This window comes from Pogona vitticeps, chromosome 4 (genome assembly GCF_051106095.1).
Source record: "Pogona vitticeps strain Pit_001003342236 chromosome 4, PviZW2.1, whole genome shotgun sequence".
Lineage (NCBI taxonomy): Eukaryota > Metazoa > Chordata > Lepidosauria > Squamata > Agamidae > Pogona > Pogona vitticeps.
The window spans coordinates 133743637-133763691 of record NC_135786.1 but is presented as its reverse complement, the minus strand read 5'-3'; the positions used below and the strand labels follow the sequence as shown (position 1 = coordinate 133763691).

The following is a 20055-nucleotide window of genomic DNA, read 5'->3' as shown; positions in this document are numbered from 1 at the left end:
TTTTCGGAAGAGTCATTTCTCAAACAAAACTTAGGCCAGATTACGAAGTAAATGTCTTTCCCTTTGTTTCCTCCTGCCATTTTCTTTGTTCTCTTCTCCAGTAAATTTTAATTGCTTGACCTATTTTTATATTAGTTTGTAAAATATCTTTAAATCAGTAGTGCTAAAGCCAACATTATTTTCCTTTTTCAGTGTTAACAACACCACAGCAACTCAGCTCTGTTTGGAGTTCTTTCTTCTGCAGGATCATATCTCAGGTTTCTTTTTTTTAAAATGTGTTTTCAGCCATGTATTTTACAAATGTTGTAAGACATCCAGGCAAGTGATTAACTATGGGGAGGGAAGGGTTTGATCCAAAGGGGCCCCTGTCACTGCTCAGTCACCTTATGTTGGGCAGCTGGCTGGTTCTGCCGTGTTTGCCACTAAAATCTTAAATCTGCTAGACTAAACTAGGACACAGTATTCTGTCTGGAGATGCCCGCTAAGCCCTCAGGTTCATGCTAGACTAGTGCACAGACTATGCACAGCAGAATGGGGTTGTTTCTCTGAAATTACTCACAGAGCAGAATATGACCCCAAGCAGCATCTTCGTATCAGGTCCTTTAGACCTGATTCAAAGAGATGTGGTACTTTTGCAAGAGGTTATCATATGAAACCATATGCTTTTACCACAGATGCTGATCAATTAACATGGGGATGGCAGGCTGGGAACAACAGGAGTGCTAAATGTCACATGAGATTTTACACTGATATCATGTTTTTACAAAACGGTACTCCAGTATAATGCTTATTCTCTTTAACTCAGAGGCTACAAGACTATTGCTGCCTAATTATTTTGATGCTATCTTAAAACAAGGATGGATAGTTATTTATGTGAGTATATAACTATGACAACCATACCGCATAGTTTTACAATGTTATGGCCATTGTAAAACTATGGGGATTTTACTCTGGAGTAGGTGAAATAGTGTTAAACTGCAGTAATAAATTGCAACTAATAAACAAGGTCCTGGGATTGCATGCTAGGTCACATGCCTAGTGGCATGATTAGTACACAACCAGGCATGCCACTGACACCTCATTACTTAGCTGCAATTTGCTTCACAATTTACGTGATTTCACTCAACTTGGAGGAAACTCCCAATAGGATTTTGGTTTATAAGACTGGAAATGAACAAAATAAGCTTACTGCATTTATAAACTGCAAGTAAACTTAAGGATTTAAATAGAGAGTAACATTAGTTGGAGATTCAGACATATTTAATAGAAGATAACGTGCTGAGCTATCACTAGCATTGAGCACAAAGGTTATGCAGGATTTAAAGAAAGGAATTAAAATAGGTAGTTTGGTCTTTTGGTAGCTAAAATACTGCAGCCTCTGATTTTGTGCCGCATGCCTCACAAGAAACTTTAGGAAATCAAAATTAAGAATAAGCTAGACGAAAGAATTAGGTAAGTGTGGAGGTAACTGAAAAGCCAGTTACAGAAGGCCTGATCTACATGCAGTGACTTCTCATGCATTATATATGCAAGAACTTTAGTCTGCCTTCACAAATTCTGTTAAGTGCAAAGGCTACTTGATTCCATTCATTAATGAGGCAGGGTAGCATTCATATTGCAAGTGTGAATAGTGGGGACATACCCATCCCACAAGTATCTTGCCATACTTCTCATACAGAAGCTTTTCTTTCTCCATCCATTAAGCCATCCATCTCCTCCATTAAGGCTCTTCTGAAAATTCAGTTTCTCGTTAACTTTTCTTTTCCCCATGGCCTTGGCACTTCTGCTTTGCTTGTTAACTCTCACTACTCCTTCATTAAGCCCTTGAGTGTCTCTTTCGTAGCCTGTACGGCTGGTGTGAAATAATTCCTTGATGATTTCAAGGAAGGACTTGCACATGTGAATTAGACTGAATAATCCAAATGTCCCAAAGAGATCTATCTCCCATCACCTTAGATAAACATTTTTCAATGAAAACAGCTTATATACATTTAATTAAATGTATAGTTCTAGTTGCGCCAAAGGAAGGGGCTGAAAATGATGATGAAAAGAACAACCAGAACCATCTAGAAGAAGGAGCAAATTCTCTGCAAGGAAAGATTACATCTGGGGCTCTTTAATTATGGCTGGCAGGGGAGGGCAATTAAGGGAAGGTTTATAAAATGTTGCATGATGTTGAGAAAGTAGAGAGAGAGAAGCAGTCGGTTCATCAAAGGAAGTTGAATGCCAGTAGATTCAGGGCAAATTAACAAACAAAAATGTAAAAAAAATTACGGAGATGACCACTAGCTTAGCACCAAGAGATAAATGAGTATAATTCTGTCTCTGTACCTAAAAAACAGCAATTATGTGGTAGGTAGGGGGCTGTAGCTTAGCAGGTGGATTAACTTAATGTAACAGCTAAGTCGGTGGCTTTGATGTCAGTGTGGCAGTGAATCTGCCTTCGGTTTTAGTCCAAGGCCGGAGGAGCTATCTAAGGTGCCAAACTCTCTACTGAAAATAGGACAGATGCCTTCTAACCAAAACCTGGAGCAGATTTACCAGCATTCCACTGACTCCAGAAGCCCCCATTAGCTCTAAGGAACCTCTGGAAGGCATGTAGCCACACTGGCTGAAGCATTCTGGAAATTGTAGTCCAAAAAGGTGACATTTTCAAACTCCCATGCTTCTTACTGCTGCTTCTGTCACTTTCTTTACACCCTCCCTCCATACTCCACAAATCATTTAAGGGGAGGAAATACTGCAAAGCCACACAAAGAGGGCTGGAAATATGAATCTCACTGACCTTTGGTCTCATAAAGAACCAGAATGTAGAAAAACATCTTTTCTTCTGATTTCTCTTTTATTTACTTTAGATATTTTTCCTGAGAAACCTCATGGGAAATGTGTCCTAGTTTCATGTCTTGTTACAAGCTTCCTGGAAGTATTATAGTGGCCAGGCCTTTAGTTTAATCCAGAAGGATTCCTTTTATATTCTTAGATAGTTACTTGAGTAAATGTAGGCAGAAATTTGAAGCATGTGTGGGAAACAAGTATCCCTCCAGATAGACTGCAACTTTAATCAGTCCTATCCAGAACAACCTCTACTTAGAGATGATGAGAGCTGCAGTCCTGTCACATCTGCAGGGCTACTCATGCCTCATAACTGTATTGTATATTAGTGATGGGTAGCACTTGGAAACATCAGCATTAACACGAAAGGCATAACTTCAGGAGGTGAATTGCTCTTTGTTATGGAATCACTGTATCTATCAGACTCTGAGTTTTGTGACTCCGTGTGCAACCTATAATGCACATGGTGATTTCTTAACTTGGGACAATTTACTTCCAAACCTCACATAAAAACATTTTGGCCATTAATTTTTGGACTATAGCTCCCAGAAGCTCCAGCCATGGGATTCTGCTAGTTGTAGCTCAGAAAGGTTGTATTTCCAAGTTCTATGTACAAAAATTAAAGCATGAGTACTGGAGGCAACAGCAGTCCAAAAAGCCGGTGTAAAATAAATATAATATCCGTCTCAGTGTTTACCATTAATGCTCTGGACCCTTAGAGCTGGACAAAGTACAAACAGAAAGAAGAAAAACTGGAAGATTAAAGCAAAAATCTACAATGACCAGTAACATTTGGCAGCCCCTTTTTTACCTGGGCAGACACTAGGATCTGGCGCAGTTCCTTCTGTAGATCGATAAAGCGATCATGATAGATGGCCAAGGCCCAAGGTTCCTTCAAGTAGCTGGTTAAAAAAGAGGAAACTTCGTTACCTAGTGAGCTTCTCATTAGCCACTAATAAAGTGTTTACCTGCTTTTTTGCTTTTATAAATTACAGTTCTGGACCCATCAGGATAGTTTGTTCATAAAATGCCTCCCATAACAACATGGTCAATCAATTCTTTTAATGGATGTTCCTGATGTACAGCCAGCTTCAGTAATTACATTTAAAGTGGCTTAATTCAGAGCTGTGGCAAGAGCCAGTGAAGAATCCTGATTTTATCAGAATTTAAAAGCCTGAAGACCTGTGAGGAACTGTGTCTCCATTATCTGTCCTCATTTGAGAAAAGCAGATGGCAGGATTAACTGAACTCCTGCATAAACAAATTACATTTGTGTAGACAATGACACAAGTGTTGTTCATCATTAAGGTTTCTGGATTAATAAAGGCCAGAAAAACAGGCCACAACAGTGTTGCAATATGTTCCTTGCACTAGTGCATTGAAGCTAAATTGAATTTGTCTTACAAGGAAATCCTCAGCGTTTATATTCTCTTACAATAAAGAACAGGATGTATGGAAACCTATGTTCTGTGTAAATAAATATTTATGCAAGTCACCCAGGCCTTTGAGGGCAGACCAGGAGAAAAAAAAATTAAATCCATTCTAAAAACAACATGTAATCAGATGTACTAAACATACATTCAGCAACCACTTAATATACAACTAGTTACTGTAAGGTAAAGGACAGCTGAGTTACTGATGAAGGTACTGCTACTAGTTTTCACAGCCCTTTTTATTTATGACTGGACAATGTTTCCCAGATAATCTTATGACAAATGAGTTGTCTGGATCATACACCAGAACTAAAAGCTGTAATTTTAAGACACCACTGAAACTTTGTGACATAAGAAAGGAGAATGCAAAAATTTAGATTTTGTTCAAGGGAAATGATTTAGAGGATTTGTAGACAATAAATGTGGCAAGTATGGTGGTTGGACATAGCGGGGATGGGGGAAGGCAGAGTTAGTCATGTGAATCAGCCTTATTAGATTCTCTTTGTTGTTCAATATTTTGTAATTTATGGGATGTATATGCCCTAGATATAATGGGGGAGGAGCAAGGCTTAGGCTTCCATGCTTATTTCCGCCCTTTTGTGTAAGCCATTCTGCAGACATTTACATAAGACTAACTTTAATTGCAGACTGATACTAGTTTGTACTCTGAGGACTAGGACCCACACAATACTATTTTTGCTAATTGTGCCACAGTTTCAGTTTGATGGACAATAGAAACTTCATACTCAGAAACACGGGATGGACAAAAATCACATCCTTTTCTGGTTATTTTACTGAGCTCAAATTAGATTCTCAGAAAGTCAGTGTACATTTTTTTTGCTGAATATGGTTATAGCTCCTTTGCAGCCCTTCTGTTTGTACATGGCATTGGGAGTAGAAAGGGCTAAACTGAAGCATGACATGTCCAGCTCCCCTTATGTGCCTGCAAATAATAAAGACATAACATCAGTATCCTGTAAGGATGGAACGTAAGGTCTCTGTGCTTACAGCTCTCCATGTTTGCCATGGTGACCTCTAGTATGCAATTATGAGGATTTACACTTGTGTAAGTTGTTAGTGGACTTCCCATTTCATGCACAGTGAATCATGTGCAGAATGGACCTTCCAGGCATCATTTACAAGAAACAAGATGCTGCACACAAAGTCATGCTATAACTTAAAATTAATGTCATTTCTTACGGTATAGCTCTGCAAAAGCAGCTCCATTTCTCTTTGGTAGCGTTCTGGCTATTGATCTGGTCATATTTCAACTTGACCATCATAGTGTTCTTCTGCTTGGCTTCTCTACTCCTTTATCAGATATCAGCTCTCTATGTCCAACCCTCTTCCAAACCATGGAACTACTTGTTAAAACATGATTTGGTATTTGGGAGCAATTTTGTGAACTCGTCTCTCTTGCCTTTCTTTACACTTCAGAATGTCATGATCCATTTCTCTTCTTTTTGGCGAAGATAACCATAGTGTGCTGTGACCTCACCATCTGACAAACTATGGTTATGAACAACCATTGATTGCTTCCTAACCACTGGCAGAATGTAACATTGATTTTCAGTTCTCAGTTGGAAACAAAGTAGGGTTAATGGTGGTTAGTTTGACTAATTCAGAGGCCATAGATTGGAACTCTTAAGGACAGTCTGAATCTGTAAGAGAGCTCCCAATTAACAAATTGTGTTCTAGCAAGCACTCTGTATGTGAAAAAAATGTGTCAAGCATGACCCTCAAACAATATCTTCAGAGCACTACAGAACTTGATAACATCCTTGGTAGTTTGAGTCTATGGTTGGTCATAGCCAACATTTACCCCTGAAAAGGTTAAATACCAGTGTGAATCAAATAATCAAGACAATCATATCAAAGTTAATCTGGGATCGAGCTATATATCATTTACTTGCTCCTGCCTGGTTCACCAGGAACTTAAAGCAGTAATTAATAAATCTGATAATTTTGGTTGGCTTGCCAAATATGCAGCTTTCAATCATGATCCATCTCTCTTCAAAGGATGAGAATAATGCTACTTCAAAAACAATACAGTGATGAACGAAGCTGTAGGTATATATGCTTAAAATACAGTGGTGCCTTGCTTAACGAGCGCACCGTACAACGATGAAATCGCATAGCGATCCCTTGTTTGGGATCACTAATGCAATCGCTCAACGTTGTTTAGATAGGGCGAAACTCGCTTTGCGAAGATCGGCAAGCGTTTCGCTTACCGATCTTCGCAAAACGAAGCCTCAACGATCAGCCGTTAGGCAGACAAAATGGCCACTGGAAGCCCCGAAATGGCCGCACGCAGCGTTTTCGTGCCCTCCCCTTGCTTAACGAGGGCGCGAAAATGGCTGCCGGCCATAGGAAGCATCGCTGAACGGTGAGTTTTCGGCCCATTTGGAACGCATTAAACGATGTTTAATGCATTCCAATGGGGTTTTTTTGATCCGTTCAGCGATGTTTCGCTATAGCGAAGGTTAATCCGGAACGGATTAACCTCGCTATGCGAGGCATCACTGTATATGAAGACTGAACTTAAGTTGTAGGCAAATACCTAAGTCAGACAAATATATTTTAATTGTATGTTTTTAGCTAAAGAAGTTACAAACAAGAACTTAAATCTCATCTCAATCCAAAAATACAAAAGCTTATAGCTTTAAAAAGTATATCTCTTTAAAAAGCTTAGTATAAGTGTAAGTATGTTGGGTTGGTTTTTTTAGCCTTTTAGCATATTTGAACACACACATGGAAAAATACTAAATTGTCTATATGCTCATCCAGCCATCTGCCAGTTACAATCTATGGAGGAAAAACCATGATTTCTATGTGTTACCTCTGCAGTTGTCATTATCTTTTTCCTCTCCCTAGCTTCTTGGTTCTATTGTGGATCAGCTGACTTACTTGACTGCTGGTTGGTACCGTATAATGGTTACATTTTACCAGCCCTTTCATAGCATGGTTGTTTATATTTCCTTATCTATTGTTTATATTTCCTTGCCAAACTTGAAGATTGCACTAGTAGAAGGCTAATACAAATCTCATAGACTTCACTTTTGTAGCCAGTAACAGGCTAATTATTTTGTTCTAAGCTAGCAAACTCAATGCAGAATCTCACTATGTCCACTTCTGTAGAGACTCTCATTTGTTTAACATTGCTCTTCACACGAGAAGCAAACCTCATACAGAATTAATGGGTCTCCTCTGCTATTCACGCAGATAACATGGGGTTAGATAGGATTTTGTTTTTAACTCTGCAATAACCTCTAATTTAGCATATTGCTGTTTAAACTGTTATTTCTCTCTCTCTTTTTCTATTCTCAAGGTTGCATCTCTGTCCTAAAGTAACCTCTGCCAGCAGTTCATTACTGTTCAAAGTTCAAACCTTCATAATATAATTACATTTCACATTTCCAGGGTTACAATTCTTCTACACTTGCTCAAGTAATGCTGTATACAAATTTTCAAACTGGGACAGTTTGCTCTGCCAACAGGTGAGTGTGGGGAAGTCTTGTTTGCAGATTGCCTCTGTTGTTCCATAGTCCAATTTGGGCATATTGAATTTGGCTATAAATAAAGGGTGTTCAAAGGCCATTAATTCTGACTAGTTTTTTTATGAAGTGTCAATTTCACATACATTCAATTGCTTCCTTTACAAATCAGTTCACGTGTGATCGTGTTGTATATTTTAAACATGCGTTGGGGCTCCCATTCTCCCTAGTTCTATTCATTTAGTTTGAACCAGCATGCATCAGTAAGCCTTCAAGAACTGAATGCTCTTCAGACCTTCAAGAATGCTGCCATGCCAGGGAAGAAGCAAGGGAGAAGTGATTTTTGTTGTAAATCAGAGTGATCTGTTGTTCTCTGGCTCCTTTTCTGGTATGGGGAGTAGAATAAGAAGACTGCTAAGGCCCGTCTCGAGGATTTGAGAGACTGAGTTTAGCCCACTGAAATAGGGATATTGTGTACTTCTAACCCAAAACAGGTGAAAGAGAGGGCCTGATTGATGTCAGCCCAAAGAATATTCCATAGCCATGGTACTACCATACAAAATCACCAGTGTCTTGTGCTTGTCTCATTAACATTTTGGAACATCACCTAGAGCAGGGACTCAGAGGCTGATCTTGACACCTAACAAGTACAAGCAAACCTCCACAGGAATAGGTGGTCTTTGTGGTAAGGGGGTTTCTGTCACAGAACATAGCTGGTTTTCACATCAAGACTTGAGTAGGATGGTGGAGTCATTTGTTAGTTTGCTAGAGGAAGCAAAATGGCTACTCTAAATTTATGCATAATGCTCCAGAAAGTGGAAGTGTTTCCCCATTCAGATAGACAGGGTGTATCTTTGTCATCTGACACTTCTACATGCATTAATGCTTCAGTTTACTGAAATGTGCATGCTTTATTCTGCATACTCAAGATGCCAAAGGGATTTGGGAAGCTCCTGTCTGAATAAGAATCCCATAGTTCACTTTATATTTGTTTCCACTGTTTTATGTGAATCTGTGTATCATATCACTTTGTGAAGATAGGTCTCACAAGATTCATATCACTTTGTGAAGATAGGTCTCACAAGATTCATATCACTTTGTGAAGATAGGTCTCACAAGATTCATATCACTTTGTGAAGATAGGTCGCACAAGATTCAAAATGTCATTGCTATTCCACGAGAAGTGTTATGCTTATAAACATTCATGGCGATGGACTTTTTTCCTTCCAACTTTCACTTTTCCAAACTTGTTGAGAGTGACTGTAGTTTACTAGCTAAGCATGCAAATTGTGAACTGGAAAGTCTATGGTTTATGCCTCATCTTAACTACCAACACAGTGGTCACTACTCTCTTTACATGTAATAACTGTCAGTCAGTCTCCCGGTTGCATTATATGTGGATCTAGCATGTCTTGCAGGAATATTTTGAAAATTACTGAGAATAATGCATGTAAAGTATTCTGAACATTCTGAAACTAAATGTTAGAGTTATTTCTTAATTTGTTTTTGGACATAGTTTGCATTTGACATTTGAAATGGGCAAAAATATGAATGATCTGACCTTAGTGACTGAGCATGTAATCAAAGCCAAGTTTGTGGCTACTAAATTCTGTTCTCTTTTATTCTATTCTGGTATGTTGTGTATGTGCAGATGTACCTCATCTAATATGCCTTTTAGGAATGCAATTTAATTAATAATTGTCAATAGGAGATAAACAAATGTTTAATCTTAAACATTTCCTACTTTATAAAAATAGCATTGTGATTATCCTAAGAAAACACTATTTTATACATTTAATTACATTTCTAAGATTAACAAAAATCACATTTAGTAAGTACACATACAGTAACATAGAGCCACAGAAAATACAATTAAAGGTGCATTAATAATCTGCCTTTTTGAAGTTTCTGGGGACTTGCCAATGAAGGACGGAAATGAAAAATGGAGGCTATCAGGCATTCAACAATTCCTTAGTTATCTGGAGAAAAAAAAAATTTTGTATATGCATTCATACCATTGTAAATGTTTCAGAGCCCAGTGACCTGACCAGACTTCCTTTGGAATGTTTACTATGGATCACTAGTCAATAGAAAGGACACAAACAGAAGGCGTTTGTGGCACATCTGAGCAGGGTGGTAAATTCCAAAGCCTCAGCCAAAAAATGGCACACAATGGAGACAGGGCTACACTCTTGCCCATTACATGGACAATGGCTCAGTAGACTAAAGGCAAAAATCATTCCAGGGCATGAGATGACTTGTATATTTTACTCATTTAAATATTCTAAAGCTGCTACGATAGCCCAACCTATTTTGGTTCTCCTCCTATTGGAGGCTGGGTATCATCGTGGCTATTCCGATTTTGAATGTAAAGCTCTAAAAATTGTCTTGTCATCTGGTATGTAGAGGAAGCAGGAGCAGTTAGCAACACACAGGAGAGGAGAATGCTATCACATCACTTCTACCCAATCCACTCCTTAGTGCGGCTGTGCAGTCTGCCAATAGGAAGTGTCTGGTTTCCTGCTATGAAGAAAGCAGGTTGTATGTGAAACTGTATATTTGTATTTCAAGTTGAAATCAGAGCTTGGGGAGGTTTCTTTTTTTAGCTACCTGAATCTCCTAGCCAGCAGGTGTATTCTGAAAGAATACCTTTCCAAAATCTATATTAAATATATATTTCTAACTGAAATGGATTCAAAAGGCCCAGGAATGTGACATGGGGGGTTACAATCTACAATACTAGAGCCATTTGGAAAGTTTTAATAGATTAGCCTGATTTTGATAACGAATTAATGTAACAGCATTGTCTGTGTGCTTCTGTTGACATGGTTGCTATTGCTCTTGAATCTGAAAGACCATTAAGAGTGCTAGTTTGCTCTCTGTGCTCATGTACACATGGGCATGCCCTGGGGTTAAAGGACAAGCCTTGTGCTTTTATAGCCCTCCACATAAAATGCTCAATTTATGTCTGAGGTAGTCTGTTGTCTGTATTATTATATAATATATATTTAATTTGTTGTACATTGCTCAGCAGTATATAAATTGAACGAATGAATGAATGAATGACTTTTGTTCAGACTACCATTTTTAGTTGGCTTTGATGAATAAACAGTGTATACCAATTTGGAGTAACCACACTTAAACAGCAATATCTCTATTGAGCCAATAAAACATTAAGGCAATTATGCCATCTTATTCTATACACCAGTTAGTAAGATTTTAATTCTCACTTCTCACTTATTTTTCTTTCTCAACTGGCAAGACAATCCTTCATTTTTCTCTATATGAATAGAGACTGGAAAGTTAAGTTTTTTTCTGCACTCATCTTGTGATTGATTAAAAAATTACCCTGCTTTCAACAACAAAATCTACTCAAACATTATTTTTCTTTCTTTTCTTTCTATCTATCTTTTCTTACTTGGCGGGCAGTAATAGCAGAGCACTAATAGCACAGCAGCAACAGCACACAAGGTAAGAGGACTTCTCAATTTTCCTGGCAGGTATCATAGGAGCATGCCAAAAGAGAGGCCTGGGCACTGTTTCTTTCTACACATTTCCTATTGGCAAACTGCTAAGCAGTTAGTCCATTAACAATGTTATGCAGAGACAGGCAGCAAAATCAAAAGGCATTTTTTCCAGAAGGACAGAGTTCCTTTCCTGTGGGACACCATGCTAGACCCTAAACAACAGTTCAGATTTTTGAATTAACTGAATAGTGCCACAAAAGTTTAGCTCAGCTCCACAAAGATCAAGTAATAGGGTCAAAGTCTTTCACTAAGAGACACCTTGGTGGGTACTGGATGGGAACAGAAGAGGCAGGAATGATTGGCAGAGGAGAGGATGCAAAGAAGTCGATCAGTGCAGAGCACAAGGTAGTTAAAGAAGGCTAGCAAAAACACATTTCAAGGCTGGCATATTCCCTCCCCGCAAGTTTTGACGACTCCCTGAGAGTACCCCCAAGGTTCAGAGCTGACATACTGCAATGAAAAGCACAGAAAATACTACCAGGTCATTCAGTGCTACAGTCCCACCAAGGCATTTGCTGATCTGCATTGGCACTGAACATGTCCTTCTTATGGCCCTCTACTTCCCACACCTCATCACTCCATTACTTCCTGCCCTAACATGTTGCATGGGGGCAAGCAGAGCTGTTGCCAGGAGATCTGATCAGTGACTTAAAAAAAAATTCAGCAGGACTTCCCCTTGCTTCCAGGCTGGGAATTTACTGCCTCCATTCTGAGCAAGGTGTTTGGTGCTGTAATGCCCTACCAATTTGTCCCTGCAGAAGGCAGACAGCAGTCTTCGGATCCTCTTCCACTTCAGTGTAGTCCTGGACAGTGCTCTGCCTTTACTCTGATGGTGAACCAGACTGCTTATCATTTTTCTTAGGCTGCACATTTCAGGATGCCTACTTCCTAATGCCTCCTGCCCATCTCCCATCTTGAGCCTCAAACACTGCCACTGTCACCTTGGAGTGAAGGCAAACCAATCTCTGTCCCTCTACCTATGGGATCCCATGTATGCTTGTGTTACTGCTATAGAGATCCAGTTATATTAACGTAATTGATTAAGTTGATTTAATGGTCTGATATAATGTAAATATTGAATTGAAGTACAGTAGTAATGAGTACATTGGAAATGCTATGGTTGAAATAATGAGATATAATGGGCTGGAAATTAACTGCTGTTCTTTGACTCAAACAAATATGAATGACTCAGGCAATAAAAATTAAAAATAATACTGCTTCTTGTGTGATAGGTGTGATTCATGTTCACAGTGTAAAATAAACATGCAATAGATGTATTAACACCTTAATGTATGTGCTTTGTGAATAAAATAAATATGCATCCTGGCAGAAGTCAGAGGAATATACAGTTCTACACACACACATACACACACAGAAAAAAATAAACAGAAATTGATAGATAATAATTTTAAATGAACTACACAGGTCCAGATACACTGAAGAAATGTTCATTAGGCGGGGACCTAGTGAGACAGAAGACAGAGGGTGACACTAACACTGTTCTTGGGCTCCTGAAGTGACTTGGTTTAAACCAAGCAGGGGTGTAGCTATGACAGGCTGCCTCATCTGTGTCTTCTGGACACACTTCAAAGATGTGTCCATGTAGAATGCATTCTGTGAAGCCAACCCAGTTGTAATTTATGTACTATTGAAGATCTTGTAGATGTACTGTAGTGTACACTATTTCTTTAAGGACCTTTCCTTCTGCTTTTCTGTTCTTGAGCATTACCCCTTCTAACATCAAAGAAGTATCAAAATAATATTATCACAACCAACTTCACAAAGAGAAAATAGGAGATAAACCACATGCATCCTTTCATGCTTGTTTCCCGCATCTCAAGGGCTTCTAAATTTAAAAAAATGCTACTGCTTACCTAGCCAGATAAGCTTTATAGAGGCATAAACCAGATTTTTAAGACCCTGTAGTTAATCTACATTTTTACATGAGGCAACACTAGAAGATATTTCTAACAGCTAATTTTAAGTACCTGGCATATATATTAGGAGGTGCAGCAAAATCAAATGCTTCTATAAAAACCAAAAAAAAAAAAAATGTTTATGTAGTACAATATTGGTTGGGATCCGGGCCGAGTTAGTTGGGTTTTAGTCCACTGAAATCAGTGGGATGTTAATGATTAATTTAAGTCTGATTCACTTCAGTGGGACTAAAAGATGACTGGCCCATAGCTTTTCTCTGTCTAAGATAAGGAACAAGATGGCTTCCCCCTTTCCATTCCATGTACAATAGCTGACTAGGCTGGCTGGAGAACCTTTCTTCCACACTGACAAAGTGTCCCCCACCACACCGGAAGGTAACACACAGTTCTCTGTCCCAACTTCTTGCTGTCATCTCCATGAGAGACAACTTTCTCTCTGTGAGTCACACCACAGTGGCCTTACTTTCTTAGCCTGGATCCATTCTAATTTTTTTCATACTCATTGATCATGACAGATGTTCAAATCTTAATAATTTAAAATAATATATTAATCTATTAATCTATTTTTAGCCCAAGGAAGGCACAGACCTGCTTTTTCACTTCAAATTCTAATCCCCAAATTTCTTAGTTGCCTAGTGCTCATTAGAAGTACAGTTATTCATTAAAAACCTTATAATGTGATATATAAAATAAATATCTAATACTGCTCAGTACTACTTAGGTATTTATATAGATCTAAGCATGGTTTTAAAAATATGATTCAAGGTTAACATTTAATTATAGCAGAAAAGGGAGGCTGTTAGGGCTTTCATTTATTCCTTCTCCTTTATTCTGGTTCTCTTCTTCAAAAATGCGCACTTATTTGCCTCTAATTAGAATGCAAAAACTACTGAGTAGCTTTAGGCACATTCAGCTCTTTTTTTTGTCAGTAAGGAAAATTGATGGCAACCTTCAGGAATCCTGAGGGTGAGCTGGAGTTTTAAGGTGGAACCTGTTTCAATACAAATATGCCTCTATAATCCCCTGTAAATTTCCACACAGCTACACACTGTGTTCTGATTTTGAGTAAACAATGACCTTGACGTTTTGAACATCTGCTTTACATCTAATCATCATATTCAGCATCCATCCAGGGTTTAATATAATCCCTGAATTACAATAAGGACCCTGTCTGCAGGCCCTTTTAATGCATATATTTGATCTGTACTTAGAAAATAAAATGACAGCTACTCTGTCCACCCGCTCCCTAGCACTGGGTAGTTCTGTAGTAACTACCCAATGTAGTAATTGTAACTAGTAATTGTAATGTTCTGTAACATTAAAATTATATCTTTGACAATTCAATGGCTATCAGTTACACTGGACTATCTAAAAAGTAGTGTAAAAGGGAAGCATCATGTTTTTGATGATCATCTGTTCTTCATAGTTAGAGCTGAGATACCCCAGGCATGAGCTGTCCATGGTTGGGGTATTACTGGCACAATATCTGAAGAATAACTTTTAAGCCTGGACAAGTGTGAAGAAAATTATGACAGAATGGTTAATGAATAAATGAATATGTTTTATACATCTGTCAAATGGATCTATATGTTCTACTGATTCTTTTTGTCTGACATAGGTTCCTTTCATTTGAATATATAAGTATATAGGACAAGAAGTGTTTGTTATGATTTTCTAACACCTTGAATGTATTTTCATTGGAAATATTGTATTTTGTGGGATTGGTGGATTAACTACACTCTTAACATTTGTATTAAAATGTACTAGATAGGCAAAGCAATCTTAGTCCTTTTAGATGGCCATCTCACTTGGGATAGAATGGGACAGAAGTGATTCTCTGTCAGGAGACATCTGCTGGCAGGACAACATAAGCATCCATGAGGCTCCCAGAAAGCTTTGCAAGCAGAGCGGTGTCAACCCTTGAGTGAGATGTTTTGGGAGTGGCCTGAATCTGCTTGCTCCAGTCAGGTCTATCAAATATACCAGTCTGGTGCTGACACACTGAACTTTCCCTCCTCCCCCTTGAAATCAACAGGAGAGGATTTTTAAAAGTCAGAGGACTCAAAGATTCCCCCATTCTGTATGCACCCACTTACTGTCTAGCAGCAGGGCTTTGGAACTGGTTGATAAGCTATCTCACCACATTACCTCTTCCACTTAGGACCGGCTGGTAATTCAATCTTTCTGTTCCCTCTCCCCTCTGCTTCCCTTTTAATTTAATAACATTTAATTTTTAAAGAAAGTGGTTGGGGGGGGAGTTAAGAAAATCCTTTAACAAGCTTTCTGGGCATTTCCAATTACATGTTTTTCACAGTTCAGTGCAATAATTATACACTGTTGGAATGCACCTGTAAATATCAAACAGTGTATTCTGTCTACCAAGGGTGTCCAACATAGCTTTTTTCTGCATGGAAGACAAGGCTGCATAAAGTTATGTTAGCATAATTCGTGCCTGTAACATGTGCCACTACAACAGAGTGCATCTATCTGTATACATTAAGATAATGAATAAATTAGGATTCTAGGGCAGGGGATAGCATCTTCTCATGCTCACTAGATACCTATGATGTCTGCCAGTAGTCAGTGGCTTTCTCATACAATAGAGGCCAGCAAATGGTTACTTATTGATTTATTATATTTTTACTGACAATGAAAAACGAAAAGAGCTTGCAGGATTTTCAGTCTGAAAGAATAAAAAAACTCGATCCTGGATTCACAAATACATGTTTGCATTCTCTTGAGTGGTGAGGTGCACTGTTGACAGTGCCAGCTGCAAGAGATCTCAAAAGAGAAACTACTGTTACTTAAAAAAGCTCCATCAGAATGCTACAAGCCAATGATCTGCCATACAAAAGACATGTAAGTAATGAGGTCTCCCTTATACCATCAAAGTAAAAAAATGTTGAGTAAGGTCCATCTTTGCATTCTAACTTTCGGAGTACAGTAAAGAAATGAAATTAGAATGTTTCAGAATGGACTATCAGGATTGCCAAACAAAGGCTACTTAAGGGATACTGAAATAACTGCAATGATTCAAGTCTCTGCTGTAGCTAATATAGGTTAATTAAACAGGGTTATAACAGGCTAGCCTATGTAAGAAGCACAAGACTGGTCACATTTTAAGAACTAGGCAAAAGTATATTTGTGGTCCAGTTGACACATATGGCACTACAGTGTTAAAGTCTTCAACCTGATGACTGCCAAACCACGAGAAAATTTATGGCTAGATGTGGCCTCTAATTTAAAAGATAATTTGCATGTCACAAAGAGGCAAATTAACTCTCAGGTGACAGCTGTTTGACTGAGTTCATTCCTGGCAATGAATATCGTGCTGAGGAAAAACTAATCCAGTTACAAAATGATTAAAATAGCATGCTTTTGCTTTAGAGTGAAGAACTTACAAAAAAAACTAGTAAATCACAAGAAGTGTGCACTGCAAATGTAACTGTACTACAGGCAAATTCACTTTGTTTATTTGAGTTACATAGATCCTTTGATTCATACACAATAAAGTTATTGCATCTATGTATTACATTACCTATTCTACCTCAAGCCTGTGGAAATGCATGTGACAAACCCAGACCTACTGGGATATGCCACACGTTAACTAAGCTGCTGTGACAAACCCAGACCTACTGGGATCTGCCACACGTTAACTAAGCTGCCACCAACCATTCCCTATAAGAAGTCACACAGACCAGGGATGGATTTTCAACAAATAAAAGAACAAGGTTTATTTAAATCACACACAGGGAAAATAAAATGATCAGGTGAATAAGATATAGTAACGTGGCTTAGTTTCACTCATACATACACACAGTTTGGTTCACACAGAACCCTTAACTTGAAGCACAGACCCTGAACCTATCAGTTCTGGCTAACCAACAGACACCTGAACCTATCAGGTTGGTACTCTGACACACAGTAGTACCCTGTCTGACACACAGACTCCCACACCAGCTTCTTCTTCCCAGCTGCTGCTTCGTCACATCCCAGCGTCTAAACTTCTCCACACACGCATCACATATATATACAGTACAGCCCCTCCTCCTGATGTCCCGCCTTCCACTCCCCATAGGATGGAACTTTCCCTCCAAACCCATGACAGACAGGTAACATCAGTGCTGTATGTAACACCTCCCCTCTTTATAAGTTGTTTTGTAGGGGGAAAGCTAAGGTGCTTTTTCCCAAAAAACAACCTGGATAAAACACACAACAACAGTTATACATACCATATCATACTTACTTATACTTACATTCTAAGTTAACCATAGCAATTAGGCATTTAAACATTTACCATATACATTACATCAATTTACCTTTATTCATACAAACCAAGTTCAAAAAACAGTTACATTTAACTTTTTGTCATCAATATATATATATAGTCCATGTTTCTTTCGCCGTCTTCATTCTTCAGGTCTTCTTGACAAGGCGTCAGCAACACAGTTCACTGACCCTCTAACCACCTTCACTTCAAAGTCATAGTCCTGTAGGTTTAAAGCCCACCTCATAAGTTTGCTATTGTGGGTTTTCATTGTCTTTAACCATTGCAGTGGTGAATGGTCAGTGCACAGAACAAAATGTCTTCCCCAGATGTAAGGCTTGGCCTTCTGGATCGCGTAGACTATTGCCAAACACTCCTTCTCCACGGTTGCCAAATGTCTCTCACCTTTTTGAAGTTTCCTACTCAGGTAGGACACTGAATGCTGGTCACCATTCTCATCCTCCTGGCACAGAACTGCTCCTACCCCGCTGTTAGACGCATCGGTGTAGATGATGAACTCCCGGTCGAAGTCTGGAGCCCGCAGCACTGGATAGTTGATGAGCGCCTGCTTCAACCTCTGGAACGCCTCCTCACAGTCGCTGGTCCACGGGATGCGGTCATCAGCCTTCTTCCTCGTCAGATCGGTCAGCGGAGCCGCAATCTCGCTAAACCTCGGGATGAACTTTCTGTAGTAGCCCACCAACCCAAGAAATGATTTGACTTTTTTCTTGGTGTTGGGTCTGGGCCAATCACGAACAGCTTCTATTTTGGCCTCCAGGGGTTTTATCACTCCTCCCCCTACCATGTGACCCAAATATTTTGTTTCTGGGATACCCAGCTGCAGCTTGTTCCCTCTGCAAGGCCTAGGCCAAAGCACTTCCTCCCCTGGGTTTAAGTGCCTCTCCCTGCCTTCCTGGTCATCCCAAGCTTTCTTTCTGACCTTTTGAGCTTGCAGGGTCCCTGCTGCTAGCTCTAGGTTTCTCTTTAGGTCATTCCTTAACGAGTCTATGTATGTCACAACGTCTTGTGGGTCATCCTGGGTGATCTGCTCCCAATTTTGTTTGATCAAATCAAGGGGCCCTTTCACCCTTCTCCCAAATAAAAGTTCAAATGGACTGAACCCGGTACTGGCTTGTGGCACTGATCGATAAGCAAACAAAAGGGATTGCAGCTTCTGGTCCCAATTGTTTGGATTCTCTGCCAAGTAAGCCCTAATCATGCGCATTAGAGTCCCATTGAACTTCTCAGTTAACCCATTACTTTCAGGATGATAGGCAGTGGTTTCCTTGTGCTTAATTCCACAGATTTGCCATAACCGTTTCATGAGCTTTGATGTGAACGATGCGCCCAAATCTGTGATTATTTCTGAGGCAAATCCCATCCTGGACATATACCCCACCAAGGCATCTGCCACTGTGTTAGTTTCAATGTTAGTCAAGGGTATGGCTTCAGGGTACCTCGTGGCATGGTCCACAATGGTGAGAATGAACCTGTTCCCCCTCTTTGTGGCCTTGGGCAAAGGTCCCACTATATCCACCCCTATGCATTTGAACGGAGTGTCAATCACAGGCAAAGGGCACAACTTTGCTTTGGTCCTGTCGCGGCTATTCCCCTGCCTTTGACACACATCACATTGTTTACAGAACTCCCTGATCTGCTTCCCTATGTCAGGCCAGTAAAAATTCTGTGTGATTCTCTGCTGTGTTTTGTTCACCCCTAAGTGTGCAGCAAACATGTCAGAGTGCCCCCTTTGTAAGATCATGGGGCGATACTTTTCAGGTACCACTAGCTGACTTCTGATCCCATCTCCCCCTTTTGAGATATTCCTCAGGGTCTCTCTATACAAAATCCCCTTTTTCTCTAGAAATCTCACTGGGGTTTCAGGTGTTAGCTGGGCGTCAGTCACCTGTTCAAAACACTTTTGGAGAGTGGCGTCTGCCTTTTGCTCTTGTCCAAACCTGCTGTCTGTGGTTAAGGTTTCCACCACAGCTTCTGAACTCCCCCCACCTGCTTCCGTCTCTGGCTCATCATTACCCCCCTGAACTGTCCCCGTGGTGGCTTGTGAGCGTGTAATCACTAGCACCCGTTTCACATGTTCAGCCAGGTCATTTCCCACGAGCACGGCTGCTGGCAGAGTCGATGAAATCGCTAGCCGCCAAACTCCCCTCCAGCCTTGAAAGTTGACAGGTACCTCCGCGACTGGCAGTGAGATTACCTGCCCCTCAATCCCTGCCACCTTCATGCTCTCATTTGGGATTACATACTCCCTAGGAATAATATCTGGATGGCACAGGGTCACCTGGGAACAAGTGTCCTGCAGCCCCCTATACTGATGGTCAAGTATTCCTACGTCCACCCCTGCTGTCTCAAACAACTGAGAATCTGTTCTCACCAGTAGGCAGCGCCTGACCTCTACAAGAGGACCATTTTCCTCAGCCTGATCAGCAGATGTAGCTGTTCCAGATTGAGTAGTCATGGCAACAGGCTCCCTCAGTGACAATGAGCCTTGCTCTTTCTGGACACAGAACACAGCTTTTGGCTTGTTTCCACTCGAATCCTGAGGCA

At 39.8% G+C, this 20055-nt stretch overlaps 1 protein-coding gene across 4 annotated transcripts in view; it reads right to left on the bottom strand.

Annotated features, from left to right (window-relative positions):
- CFAP61 (cilia and flagella associated protein 61) overlaps positions 1 to 20055 on the bottom strand; it is a 164873-nt gene that overhangs the window by 1164 nt on the left and 143654 nt on the right. For all 4 annotated transcript variants that reach the window (XR_013544719.1, XM_078392555.1, XM_020790572.3 and 1 more), the window contains one exon: positions 3644 to 3734. Coding sequence is in view for 3 of the 4 variants with exons in the window: in XM_078392555.1 (XP_078248681.1) it covers positions 3644 to 3734 (91 nt within the window). In the remaining variant the exon portion in view is untranslated. The remainder of the gene's footprint in view (positions 1 to 3643; positions 3735 to 20055) is intronic.